Source organism: Acanthisitta chloris, unplaced genomic scaffold, assembly GCF_000695815.1.
Source record: "Acanthisitta chloris isolate BGI_N310 unplaced genomic scaffold, ASM69581v1 scaffold15186, whole genome shotgun sequence".
Taxonomy (NCBI): domain Eukaryota; kingdom Metazoa; phylum Chordata; class Aves; order Passeriformes; family Acanthisittidae; genus Acanthisitta; species Acanthisitta chloris.
In genome coordinates this window covers 1,834-17,055 of record NW_008679853.1, presented here as the reverse complement: position 1 = coordinate 17,055, position 15,222 = coordinate 1,834, and the positions used below count along the sequence as shown (strand labels likewise).

Here is a 15,222-nt window from a genome sequence, read left to right as displayed (position 1 = left end):
AGTGAGCGACGCGCACAGCTATCCCATGGGGTGTTGAGGCATACGCTCAGTGCCCGTAGCTCGGGGTGCAGCTGCGGTGTGAGCTCTGCGTGGCAGAGCCCCAGGCTAGAGGCTGTGAACTGCTGAGCCTTTCCACACCCTGCGGCGCGGCTCGAGACAGCAGGAGCCGAAGAATCCCAGACTTCCCTACCCTTGTACTGTGGGGGTGTAAAAAGCCCAGGGGTTCCATTGTTCTTGGAGGCAGCAGCTCGAGCTGTTACTCTCTCATTAGTGTACCTCGATTAAATTATTTTAAGGATCTGGTCGTTTGAGGCTCTGCTATGTGAAGCCTGGTTTGACCGTGTCAGTGTAGGGTGTTGCTGTGAAGGGGCCTCGGTCCCAGCTCAGGTGGTGCAAGAGTGACTCCTGCAGTAGCTCCTGGGTGCTCAGGCAGGGAAGTTTCTGTAACGGGCCAGACTCAAGGGCCCACCCGACACAGACATGCAGAGTGACACTAGGACATATCAGCCTTTGCTTTTGAATCAAAAAAGAATTTCAGATGTAACACCACTGCCAGAATTGTGGCACAGCCACAAGGTGAGGCTATGGCCAATGACCTCTTTCCCACCACATGTGTCTCTAGTTTTAGTATCAGGAGGATGAAGTCTCTTCCTAAGCAAGACTTGTTCTAAGTTTCAATTAATCTGCTTTATGTTAAAACAAATGCATGAAAGAAGCTAATGGAGTTTTGAAAGCATCATTTCATTTTGAATGTATGACAAATTAGCAGGAGAAGAGGAGGCTCAGGGGAGACCTTATCACCCTCTACAACTCCCTGAAAGGAGGCTGTAGTCAGGTGGGGGTTGGTCTCTTCTCACAGGCATCTAGCAGTAGGACAAGAGGGCATAGACTCCCCTCTGCCATGGGAGGTTTATGGTTGGATATTAGGAAGAGATTTTTTTACAGAGAGAGTAGTCAGGCATTGGAATGGGCTGCCCGGGGAGGTGGTGGATTCACCATCCCTGGAGGATTTCAAGATGAGACTGGATGTGGCTCTTAGTGCCATGGTCTAGTAACCACGGTAGGGTTGGACTCTGTGATCTTTAAGGTCTCTTCCCACCAGGTTGATTCTATGATGTGATACCATATGCAAAATTAGTGTAGATAAACCTTAATTATTACCTCAGCGCCGTGATAGAGCACTATTCATGAAATAATTTACTTGTTTCACAAAGAAACCCCTATGTAAAAGTACACTTGCATCACAGACTACAAAACTATCACTTGTCTTGTGTATTTAAACTAAAGAACCTTCTGTTATGCAATAGAAGGAATTTCCAAGGCTTTTATGTTCATATTACCGTTTATCTCTAAGAGGGAACATTCTGGTGCTATTAGAGTACCACAGCTGCTGGAACCAGACAGTGAACAAGGCAATTCTTCCAGCAGAGCCACTGTAAGTATCTACACATCTGGGTCCAACACCACACCACACCCCTGCACCAGCCACGTGGAGCACAGGGAACTCCCCTGCATCACAGGGCAACAATAAACAAGAAATCATGAAGTAGTTTTTATTCAGCTTTTAATAACAAAATTCCAAGGGTGCACACATCTATCTTAAGAGTTACATCTGACTTCCAGTTTCCTTCCTCTCCCCACTCACCCTACAGCTGCCATGAAATTTCCATTTCAGACACACTACTTCATGGCAATACCACAAAAAACACTTTTTAATTGCTCTACGTAGAATAACATTCCACTGTAAGTTTTCAAGGCACAATTTCTATGTGCAGTTATTTGCCATAACAAAGTTTAAAAAAATAAAAATTGTACTACAAAGTTTTATTAGCTCTCTTTAAAAAGCACAGGTAGTCTCTTCTGTACAACATTAGTTTTACCTAAGCTACATTTTAAGGATGGCTTATAGGAAGTTCATAGCATGATGTCCAACTGTCCTCTCTTATACTCACACTTGATTGCAATTTGCAATTTTTGGTAAGATTTAAAAGGTTGTTCTGCCAAGTGTTCAAGTGTTAAGAGCTTGTGCCAATGCTATTTACAGACCTGACCATAAAAAGAACCACCTTTCAAAACTGAGACTAGCTTAGTCTCCATCAGGAGTGATTTGTTTATGAGCTTGTCAAGGTCTGCACCATTCAAAATGTCAACACTGCAATGAAATCTTCATCTTTAAGAATGGTCACTAATGGGCAAAAGACTAAACATAGCATTTGCCTGTTCGAATCAGTTTAATTGAATTATTGTCAAGGAGGTTTTAAATTTTTATGTCAGGCTTCAGCTTATGGCTAGACAGATAAAGTGTATTCAAGAAGTAGATTGACTCATGGCTTAACTAGACACAAAGGAAAAGGAGGGTGGGCAAAGGAATGTGGGTGAACTATAGTTTCTTAGATGAATGAAGTGCCCTCACAGATTCTACTCAGCTGAGCACAAAACAGAACTCGTTCAAGAAGCTTAGCTGCTTAAACTCAAGTACACTGTATAATGTCTGTTGGCAACTTCTTTCCCCAGAAGGCAGCAACAAGCAATGTTCACTGTTACTCCATTCAGTGGTCTCAGTTCTTAAAACAACACTTGTTATGAGATGTGTCTCCTAGAATTATAAACTCTAACACCATTCTGCATGGAGGAACGAGCGTATTTTGTCAGAAGAGCACCAACGGTTTGCTTCTCTGCACACAAGTCTCTGCAGAGAAAATAAAGCAGATGATATTGGTATTAAGAGATATTCTCATACAAAATAAATCTGTGAAATACTCGTAACTATAGCAATAGACAGGATTAGGGTATTAGGAGAGAAAAAAACTACTCTGCCACTTAATGCTTTAAATAACCTAAAGTTTAGAATTTAATTTGACATGTAAGCAATAGGCAAAATGACATTATTTACTTCAAAAACATTCATTTTGTTTTTTAGGGGGAGTTGGTTGGTTTTTATTATTACCGTTCTCTAAAGGGTTTTCAATCTAGCAAAACAGGTAGCTTTGAATTACTCAGTTATATTGCAGTAAATTTAGAGCCACTCATAAAGGGCTGATGCAGTTACTTCCAGGCTACCATCGATATCTGCTCACACGTATCCCAGCTGGGCATTCCAGACAGTGTGGTAGTGAAAGTCTTAACCACCAAAGGAAGAAAGGATGCAGCACAGGAAGCACTATTGCTCAGCAGTTCTTGTGTTGCAAATATGCAGACTCATTATAAATGTCAGGAGGTTGAGCCTTTGAGTTAAGTCTGCCTCAGTCAAATAACAGAGAGTTATTGCTCATTTAGATTCAGCATTTTACACACATTTTAATCCCACAAATACAGCTCCAGATCCCAGGGGTGAGGATTCTGTTCATATAGAATTCATATTCATTTAAAATGCCAAGTACAGTATTTGAGGCAATGACAGCTGTGTGAAACAACACCAACCATACTTTAACAAAAAGAACTATATCCTTACTGTATGTAAGGGGTAATATCCACTTCTGTCCACTTTTCCCGTATGCCAAATAAGCTGTTGAATCTTTCCTGACTGTCTTCAGGTAAGTCTTCTACTTTCAGCAGAAAGATGGTCTCTGGTCTGGAGCTTTTATCCACAAGAGCCAAGCCCTGTAGATCAGCATTAGAGGGAAAATGTGAAGTAAAGACAAAACAATTAGATTTTCTTCTTTCTGGCAATATTCCATATGAGTTGCTCTTTGCACATCCAAAGCCTTCTAAGAACTGCACTACCAGAGGCAAAGTGAAGATGTATCACAAAGGTGATGTTTTACAGGCAGTATTTCTAATTTCCTTCATGACAAGGAGGAGGAAATTCCTTCAGTTCCAATGTCTCTGCCTCGTCTGAGCAAAAGAATTCTCATAGTGCTACTCTTCTGGCTGTCACTAAAATCTGCTCAACAACATCTTCAGCTTCTGTTCTAGCTCAGTTACAAGTAATAACGGTACAGCTGCAACTTTTCGTCAAACAATGGAAAATGCAGGAGTTACAGAAATCTGAACTGTCATGATTCCAGACTCCTAGTGCTCATAGAGGATGTCATAAAAAGGACTCTAACTGAAAAGCTGATAGATATAGCACAATCAATACTCAGTAATGGATAAAATCTACATATGACAAGTCAGTTAACAGCCTGCCCATGAAAGAATCAGTACTGCTTTGTTTTTACCTTCAGTTGATCAAGCCTTGTTGTCATCCCTTCAGGGACACTTTGTTGCCAGACTTCTTGAAACTCTGACAGATTGAATTTAACTGCATTTTGCAAAAGCATTTGTGCTATAGCTCTGCAGATTTTATCTTCATGCATTTCAAAGTAAACCTCCCCTGCTGAGACACAAAAAATAGGTTATCTTGGGCTCCTGCTTTTTGATAAAAGGACAGAGAACAGCTTCGTATTTCCATTCTGTTCTAGTCTTTTATATATATTCTATGCTCTTTTTTTTCCTCAGGAAGTAATCTGACTTCGTATTCCTTTGGGAAACTGAGGGTATCTTCTCATTCTCATGAACAAATTAGGCAGAACAGAGAAACACTGTCTGCAGTATTAATTCATATCAATAAGTGTATTTACCCCAATCTTTTCCCCTTTCACAGTACACAAATTTCTCCCACAGCTTTCATTCCTATTTCCAAATGGCTTGTATTAAGGCATTTGCTGCATGTGGCTGAACAATTAAAATTTTCACTTCTTTAATCACCCTTATGAGATGATGAAGGGAATAATGAGACTTTATTTTCTTTCATACTGATTTGACTAAAATTCTCCAAAAACCACCAAGCATAAACACTGCTTTCTATACTTTCAGTCATCTAGGCTTCATGCAATTCAGACTTGTTCCTTGTGCAATCTGCCTGAATATACCAAGACAACAATCTGTTGTCACTCCAACTACTTAGAATCATAGAATCGTTAAGGTTGGAAAAGACCTTTAAGATCATCAAGTCCAACTGTCAACCTAGCACCACCACCATGTTCACCACTAAACCATGTCCCCATGTACCATATCCACACTTTTTGAATGCTTCCAGGGATTCTGAATTCTGGAATGTCCTTCCCTGGGCAGTCTGTTCCAATGTTTTATGACCCTTTCTGTGCAGGAATTTCCCCTAATATTTAATCTAAACCTTCCCTGGTGCAAATGGAGACCATTACTTTCCTATGTCCTTTATGGTTGAGTGCAACTCCTGCTTCAGTCAGAGGTGAGATGAAAGCAATTGTGGGAAGAATTCAGATTGAGATTAGGGCCTGCAATATTATATCTGTATGTGAGCTGGGCAGTGAATTTTAATCAATACAATCATTGCATCTCGTGGTGCAGTTCAAGAGACCAAAGGCAGATGTCTACTTTAGGCAAGCTGAATTTATGCCATTGGCTATTCACAACAGCACAATTAATTGCTTAAACATCTGAGACCTCCTAGGGTATCTAAAGAGAGATGCAATATATATTTTATTAATAATCTGTCTTTACTCATAAAATTATGCCTTGTAGACACCTAACAAATCACTTCCAGTACATCTTTTAGTTCCTGATTTTCCCCTAGTATCTTGTACAGTTTAGTAGTCTTTTTTTTCCTATGAAACTTTAACAACTGTATTGGTTTTTTACCTCCATTTCCTCCCTCCTTTTACTAGAACCATAGCAAACTCATTTGTTTGGGCCATCCTCACAAAATCTGCACTTCCTCATTAGTAACTATTTCCTTTATGCAAAGTTAATCTATACCTGTACAAGCTTTGCCAAACTTACCATCATCAACGTATTTCCTTCCATAGCTTAGAAGAATGTGTTCTATCATCTCTCTGAAAATAAAAAAAAATCAGAAATCAAGTTTTAATACTGTTCATTAGGACATTACAGAAACAGTTGCCAAAAAGATCACGAAGGAACAGGAATAGGGCAAATAATAAATTAAAGAATAAAGGATGAGACATCTTCACAGCGGAAATTAAGAAACTGATAAAAACTTCAAAGTAAAATAGAGCAAACGGGGACAGAAATGACAGATTGGAGTTAATTCAGCCTGTTGGGCTCAAAGGTCTCTTCTTCCTTCTAGTTATACCTAGCAAAGAATAAGGAAAAGAGACTTGCAATATCACTTCTTTCCAATACAAATTGTATCAGAAACAGTGTGGCCAGCAGGACCAGGGCAGTGATCATTTCCCTTTACTCAGCAGTGTTGAGGCTGCACCTCAAATCTTGGGTTCAGTTCTGTGCTGGTCAGTACTAAAATGACATCAAGGTGCTGGAGCAAGTTCAGAGAAGGGCAGCAAAGCTGGTGAAGGGTGTGGAGCACAAGTCTGATGTGAAGTGGCTGAGGGAGCTGGAGGTGTTTAGCCTGGAGAACAGAAGGCTGAGGAAAGACCTTAGCACTCTACAACTATCTGAAAGGAGGCTATAGTTAGCTGAGGGCTCTCCCAGGCAATTAGCGACAGGGGAAGAGGAAAAGGCCTCAAGTTGTGCCAAGGGAGGTTTAGGTTGGATATTGGGAAAAATTTCTTCAAGGAAAGGGTTGTCAAGCGTTGGAACAGTGTGCCCAGGCAAGTGCTTGAGTCACCATCCCTGGAGGTCTTTAAAAGATGTGTAGATGCGGCACTCAGGGACATGGTTTAGTGGTGGCCTTGGCAGTGCTAGAATAACAGTTGGACTCAATCATCTTAATGTTTTTTACCAACCTAAATGATTCTATGATGCAAGTCATGAATCTGGCAGTTAATAATCTCTTACTGAATAGTAGGCATTTTTCTAGAACTCTGGCATAAAATTATGGCCTAACTGCAGACACTAAAGCAAGATCTCTTCGAGAGACAAAAGCCAAATAAATGGAAAATGCTACACATTGTACACTTTTTGAATGGTAATCTTGAATGACATCTTGACTTGTACTGCCATTTGAATAAACCCAACTCTTACATTCTGAATTCAGTATTACAGTAGAAAACACCCCCCCATCTCAGACAGTATGCAATAAGTAAACTCAACATTTTCGGCTACCTATAGCTTCAGAACAGGTATTTCAAGATGTTCAGCAATTTACAGCTTAAGAACATACTACTTCCATCATTTACAACTCAGCAGTGACCTTTCTACTACTGAATCAATGGAAAGGATACCAATAGACATTAAAATCAGTTTACTCACCTTTTTGTCTAAACTACTAATGCCCTTGTACATCTTTAGGGACAAACAAAATGTATCATCAACACCATGGTAACCGAAATCTAGACTTACAAAGCTATAATTCTAATAAACAGTTAATAATTATTGTAATTTGTAATAATTAATAATGAATGCAGGCAATTTTAAGTTCTAAAAATAATTGCTTACCTGGGCTCTAGAGATCCAAGTTCTTCAATGCAGGTACGTAAAGGAACCTTACTTAAAGACCAGGACTCTGAGTCTATTAGCTGAGTCACATGATTCAAGAGTTTCATCTCATAGTCAAATTCCAGAATTCTCCAATAACCTGTCAAATAGAAAACCACAAAACAGCGTTAGAAGGAATACATTAACACCTTAATTCTATTCCACTTAAGATGTATTACACCATGGACATTTAGGTCACACCTTTAGAAAGTACAGGAGCAGCATTATTTCCTTTTGGGGATTAAAGCTGAGAAAAAGAACTGAATAATAAGAGCAAATGCAGAAGATAATGAAATTTAATCATCTTAATTATTCATAACTCTTTATGTAGATTAACTGCCACAGATACAGAGACACTACAAATTCCATCCCAAGACAAATCAGACCTATTAGAACTAGCAATTATTTCTGGCACAGAACTGCAAGAACAGAACTGGCTGCACTGGCCCTGCAAAGTGACAGTTCAGGTCCAGACAAGTCTGCAGAAATCCAGATATGACAAAGCAGAGATGTGGTACAATGGTGCTATGCAGGTGTCAGTGACAAGGAAAGCCATCTGTGAGACCTCTGACTAATGGGGTGGTACAGAGACCATGGAGGAGAATTATTCCACACAGAGATGGGACATGAGGCAACAAGCAGAAGATGCAACAAGGGAAATCCCACCTTGTTACTAGGATAATGTTTTTCCCCATGCAGACACTGGAAGAGGTGGTGCAACCTCCATACTTGGAAATGCTCAGAACTCAACCAGCTGAGGCCCTGAGCAGTCAGCTCCAAGCTGGCCCTGTCCTAAAGCAGGGCTTTGGACCTGGTAACCTCCAGAGCTCAGTTCTGCTCTCTATCAGTCTGTGACTCTAGGACTGCTGTCACCTGTTGTCCAGGTGAGGGTCTGGACTTGACCACGTAAAGGATGAGGACCTGTCTCAAGGTGAGGCACTTGCTCAGGTCTTGACTCACATGGGAGGAAGACACAGAGATAAACCCAGTCTGGGAGGAATGAAGGACAATGAAAAGGCTGGGGTTAACTATGGATCAGCTATTTTTGCGTCTAGAACTGCAGAAAACAGTACCCACTCATCTATGAGGAGCACAACCAGCCAAAAAATATTCCTGCTATGTGTGGGATACTCTGATGCCAGTGTTTGTAGCAGCAAAGAAGGAAACTGAAGGAACTGTAGAGGGATCTGGACAGGCTGGATACATGGGCTGAGACCAATGGTATGAGGTTCAACAAGGCTGAGTGCCAGGTCCTACACTTTGGCCACAACAACCCCATGCAGTGCTACAGGCTGGGGGTAGAGTGGCTTGACAGCACCCCCACAGAAAAGGACTCGGGAGTGCTGGTCAACAGCAACTGAACATGAGCCAGCAGCATGCCCAGGTGGACAAGGGCACTATGAGAAAGATACTGAGGTGCTGGAATGAGTCCAGAGAAGGGCAACAAAGCTGGTGAAGGGTGTGGAGCACAAGTCTGATGAGAAGTGGCTGAGGGAGCTGGGAGCATTTATCCAGGAGAAGAGGAGGCTCAGGGTGACCTTATCACTCTCCACAGCTACCTGACAAGAGGTTGTAGTCAGGTGGGGGTTGGTCTTTTCTCCCAGGCAACTAGCAACAAGACAAGAGGACACAATCATAGGCTGTGCAAGGGGTGGTTTAGGTTGTACATTACAAAGAATTTCTTCACAAAAAGGGTGATAAGACATTGGAATGGACTGCCCAAGGAGGTGGTGGAATCACCAGGGCAGAGCCAGAGTGGTCAGTGCCTGCTCTGCTTTATCCTTTTGATCAGCTTCACAGCAGCAGAGAACAGCGAACTATGGAAGCAGATCTTAGAATTCTGAAGTAACTTGCACCTTGAAAGACACGGATGTGGAATGGGCCTTAGAAAAGGAAACACAGATCTTTTTGGGGAAAAAAAAGTCAGGATTATATCTTCATAGGTAGTAATATTCTTTTGAGACAAATACCTTCAATTTTGCAAGCATCTATGACCTGCAGTTGGTGCAGTATTTCTTCTTCACTTGCTTGAATCAGACTTAACAAATCTTCTGTTGTATACTGCAACAAGGGAAAAAAAGGAAAGAAATAAACCAGCTTATCCTTACTCCTCCTCTGCTTCAGCAAGCATGCTAAATGCATTATAAGCTATAATGAAGGGAAGAGTTAATATTGATGTTTTTCCCCAGGCTCCAAATTTCCTACGGTTTACCACACTCTCAGAAACTTTTCCTATAACTTACTGCATTTTCTCAAAGGGTTATTCAATACAAAACTCAGTGAAACTACAGGGAAGTCTTAGTGCCAGGTGTAAGTTATATATATGTGTGTGTGTGTGTATATATATATATATATATACACAGATATATATCAAACTATCACATGTATCCCAGCACAGACCCAGCCACAACCCAAAGATACTTGCAGAACAGTTAGTTATGTGGTGAGATGGGAAGGTGCTGTGGATACTGTGGTAAAGACATGGGAGGAACAGAACATATCATGAGGAGTGAAGTAATGGAAGGAATACCAGACTTCAATCCATAGGAAACAGGGCTTCATCAATTCCTTTAGTCACCTTACAGCTTTTTAAATCAGCTTTAGTATTAATGTTTTGTTGATTATAGCATAGAAATATTTCCTATCAGAAAGGAAAAAAATTAAGTACTTGATAGCTCTTAGACTATGTAACACCCACATGTTAAATGAGCATTAAATAAATGCAGAAAGGTCTTTGCTTCCTGTTATGCCATTCCTATTAGACAGTATGTTGAAATATCATCAGGCCAAACTCCCATCGGTGTGTCAGCAAGGGACAACCACATTATACAGTACTTAAAAAACACTGCTAGCAATTGAGAACAAAAATATACCTAGATCAGTATGTGTGTTTGTAAGCTAGACACTGCCATTCAGATGCCTTGAAGGGGTCCATCTGGCCCCACTTTGAAGCATGGCTAGCACTTCCAACAGCTTTTTTTGAAGGCATCACTGCTCTTGGCTCTGATGTATCAACTGCATCACCCTTCCATAAATGGAATGAGTTGATTTGCATCATCTCCACACCAGCCATTTCCCTTAACTCACACAGTGTGATCATCTGAGTGTGCCTTGCCATTGCACTGTGAAACCTAGGATTTCAACCAGCTGCATCCTGAGCAACCTGTGTACTAGCCTATTTATCAGTTTTCCTGTAGTTTGCTAAATCACATCACTATGCAACAGGTTTCCTTACAGTGCTTCCTTATAGGGCCATAGTTCCTTCCATAGGGCCTATTTGCTGGGGTTCTCTGTGTATGATACAGTTACTGAAAAACATTAGAAACTTATGGTAGACCACCAAAAGAGAGTAATTTGTTTTCAAACAGATTAATGGTGTTTTATTAGTTGCCAGGAAATGATAAATATTAAGTGTCAGCAAACAACACAGTGGAAATCTTTACTATACATATATTGTCTGGGATTCCAGTGAGAACTAGTCCTATAGGAAAGAGCTTTCCCCCAGAGAGCTTTCAGACTCATTTAGTGTTCCACCAGTGGCAAGGTAAGATTTGTCTACATTTATCAGATATATCTAGTTGTTCTCCAGTAAGCTGATGGAGGAAATACATTCTACTTCAAAATAAATAACAATCAGTCCTCAAACTAGGCACTCATGTTTGGGAGACACTGACATGTTTTAATAATATTCATTCAATATTATCAACAAATATTACTGCATATGATATTTTTTGTTGATAGCCTTTCTCAATGCTTGTAATTTCTGGGCAATTTAAGCCCTTTTACCTCTGCCATCCCTTATTTTGCTGTATGTCCCCCTATGTCTAGATCAGAGTAGGTGGTAAAGGCAATGCTGGGGGCAAGATTCTGAATCTGATCAGAAATCAATCTGTTAATCATCCAGAAAGAGAGGCAGCATGTCTCTCCAGGGTAGAGGAGTAACATCTGTGTTTGCACATCCAAGCACACACAAAGGGCTTCAACCAAACCTCAGCAACCAATTTTGGAGCAACCATTTGTGGTTTTAAAGTCAAAATGAAAACCAATCAAACTAACAAAACCCCAGAATTTTTATCAACCTTTTATCTAAGATAATATGCTGCACAGTCCAGATCTCTCCATTACTCTTTAGATCCTAAACTGAATTTCCTGGAAACATAAAAAGGCAGGAGGACAGGATTTCATTTATCTAGAGGATAAGGATTTATTTTTTTTAATTATATACGCCTTATATCAACCTTGTCATTCTCTTCAAGTCCCTGCTTCTCCTTGTTATCAGAAATTACTGATTGGCAAGTGGCTTGCACATGGGTGTGCTCTGATATCATACATGACATGTCACACATGACAGCCCCAAAGAAGAAAGAAAGGCTCCATTACACCCTAGTAGTCATGTAGCTCTCAAGTGCTACTTGGTGGAAGTGCTAACAATTACCAGCTTGTTTAGAATAGGAGGGTTAAGAATTAAAGAAGCACTGTGCATCATGTGAGGAAAAGCATTTTTCTAGTTAAGAATAGATTTTTATTTTCATTTGCTCATTACCAATTATGAGAAAGCAATTTATCTAGCTGATTTACCTTTGAAAATGTCAAAGTCTGATCTTTCCGACTATCAGGCCCTTCATATGGATCTTCCATTAAAATCTTCCTCAGTTTCTTCAGTTTTGGTCGACACCTCCTTAATTCCCAATAGTTATTGGAGAAACCAGCAATCTACAAGAAAAAAATTGCAACTGTTAAAACATTTTCATGTATAATCTGGATTGAAAGCAGCTTACCAAAAATTATCAGCAAACAGGGTTCATCTAGGCACTGAAAACAAGAATCTATGAATAGGAGAAGTACTTTAAAGATGAAACAATCATTGTAATGTTTTCAATATAATATTTACCACAGGCAATGAAGAACAAAAATCCACAGTTAATTGATAAAAATATATTCATAGTGGATACAACAAAGGGAGCAACGGACCTCTGCATGCAAAGGATGGGAGATCATCACAGGATATATTCCTGCACAATTCTAGTCAATGTTGCTTTTTGTCTTAATACTAAAGTGTATTACTGCCATAAAACCCCTCCTGCATTATCCTTCTCTATCTTCCCCACTTCTTCCCATGCTCGGGATCCACTTCATGGTCTTTTTACACCTTCATGAATCATCATATCCCTAAGCTTAAGTAAATCAGACATCAATGAGACAGTAAGCTACATCCAAAAACTGACAGGACATCTCTGCTCCTTACTCTGATTCAACACACAAATGGAAAGTGCAATAGGGAGCTCAGATGTAATTGATTCAACAATACTAACCTACTAAAGTTTTACCCTCCTGAAGTGTTTCATGGGGTACTGCTTGGACTCCCTAGAAGATTCTCTGAAGGGGAAGAATAATCTGAGGCCTTTCGGCATTGTTCCTGCTATTTACCAAGCCGTCAGCACTGGGAACAGAATGGCAGAGGCAGAACAGGCTCCATCTTTGTGACTCCTGACCCAGGCACTAGTCTCTTGTGAAAAAAAGGTTTCCATGAAAAAGCCTCTAGACAGTGCTTTAAAATACCCCAAGTGCTTTACCAGGGTAGTTGGGTTTTTTCAAGAAATCAACTATGAAAAAAGTAATTCTAAAACTTCAAAATAATGCTCCATTTAAATCAACTATAAGCAAACCACCTATATGCAGAAAAAAATCCTACAAAATTCTAATACAGAGAAATCTTTCATTTTTAATCTAACTATTTTATAGCTGGCTTGGCAAAAAAAATTCAGGTAAACTGATTTTTTTTTCCTGCAAAGTTCTTTTCTGAGCAATCTGGTAATTAATAAGAAGATACTCTGGACAGAAAAAAAGAATAAACAATTCTAATTTATAATCCAGAGCTCAGAACATGAGCAGGTCTGTGTGAGGTGAATAAAATGGCAGATGCTTTGGTTGTGAGTATGAGCCTTGCAAGTGATAGGAAAAGCAGCACCAAGACTGCAGGAAAAGGGCAGTGAAGCCCCAAAGCACCAAGTACACACAGTATCTTTGCTATGTTTCACAATTTGCAGTGTCAACGCACCATCTAACATTTTAAAACACATTTTAAAAAGCTCTTAGAAATAAAACTTTACATAGTTCCTAAGCAAATCACACTTCTATGATGTGTGACTTCAGAGGACTAGTGAAATCATTAAACACAGCAAAAAAAAAAGGAATATGGAAGAGTATTACTTTTTCATTAATCTACTCAAGTTTGAATTAACTTTTTGTATTAGCTGAACTGCTGACCTCATGGAAGAACTGATGTTGTTTTATTATGTTCATCTAAGGACAAGAGATTACCCCTCAGGTACGTCATTATAACCATTGTTATTAGTTAATTGCTGTAATATTTTAAATAGAACTTTATTATGTACACTTCAGAAAATCAGAGAACAATGAGCTCTTTAAACTGAGAACTTCAAGATCAAAAAACGTTTTGATCTGCCTTTTGGGGAAAGCACTCCTAAGATCAACCCGGAAATAACCTATTTTACAAAAGGCTTCTAACACTGAAACATTAGATTTTCTCTGACAGCTTTTAATAGTTACTACATGTGATTACTATCCACTGAAAATAACCAAAGTTTCACCTTCTTGGAAACAATATCATACATTATGGAGAAAGCTCAGCTGCCTAAAGAAGGGCCCTAGAATAGTTTTGAACACCCTGTGATATATTATGTCCCTGCATACAAAGCATGTTCATAAAATCATCCTCCTGGAGCTGTTCAATATACAGAGAACCTACAGGAGACTCCTGAACTTCTGCAGTGGCAGCTGCAGCTAGAGCAATACCACAAGGTGTCTGAATCATAGAACCAATTGGGTTGGAAAAGACCTCCAAGATCATAGAGTCCAATCCTACCACGGTTACTAGACCATGGCACTAAGTGCCACATCCAGTCTCATCTTGAAAACCTCCAGGGATGGTGAATCCACCACCTCCCCGGGCAGCCCATTCCAATGCCTGATCACTCTCTCTGTAAAAAATCTCTTCCTAAGATCCAACCTAAACCTCCCCTGGCAGAGCTTGAGTCTGTGCCCTCTTGTCCTCCTGCTGGTTGCCTGGGAGAAGAGACCAACCCCCACCTGACTACAACCTCCTTTTAGGGAGTTGTAGAGGGTAATAAGGTCTCCCCTGAGCCTCCTCTTCTCCAGGCTAAACACCCCCAGATCCCTCAGCCTCTCCTCATAGCACTTGTGCTCAAGTCCCTTCACCCACCTCATTGCTCTTCTCTGGACCTGCTCCAATACTTCAATATCCCTCCTGATATTAGGCATTAGAAGCCTCTGTTCAGGCAACTGAATCCCAGTTGGGTTTCACATATGCATCTCAAATAAAATACAAGAAATGATAGAGAATAAGAAAGCAGAGAATTAAAGCAAACAAACAAAACCCCAGAGAGACATACCTGTGAATGAATAATATTACAAGATGCTAGATCTGCATTCAGCTGTTCTGGAGTTTTGCAACCAGGAATAAACAGCAGCATATTTGAGGTATCTGCTATTTTCATGTCGTAAGTTTTATCTTTGCTGCACAACACTGCTTGTTCATCCTTTTCACCACGGATTACAAGGCTGGAAAAAAAACCATTACAAAAATAAAGATGTATTTTTACCTTTCTTTCAGGATGAACACCTATTAAACTTGTCTCATATTTTCACATATATACGTTTGTAAAGAAGTTACAAACTGCAGTTCTGTTTGGTCGCAGCAGCCACAGTACACCAAAATATAAAGATGTAATTGTCAATTAATCTAATTGACTATGTTCTTCCCCTCTCATTTCACTGTGGGAAAACTCAAAAAGACAAGCCTTCAAAGTTTTTATGCAGATC

The 15,222-nt window shown here is 40.0% G+C and overlaps 1 protein-coding gene across 1 annotated transcript; it reads right to left on the bottom strand.

The window, feature by feature from the left end:
- Positions 1-2,580: 2,580 nt before the first annotated feature.
- Positions 2,581-14,961, bottom strand: DSCC1 (DNA replication and sister chromatid cohesion 1; the record flags this gene model as incomplete). The annotated part of the gene is made up of 8 exons (XM_009077491.1): positions 2,581-2,689; positions 3,452-3,600; positions 4,161-4,315; positions 5,743-5,795; positions 7,321-7,459; positions 9,330-9,420; positions 11,938-12,072; positions 14,793-14,961. Coding segments are annotated over 8 exons (1,000 nt in total), but the record flags the coding sequence as incomplete, so codon positions are not given.
- Between the last annotated feature and the right edge of the window lie 261 nt (positions 14,962-15,222).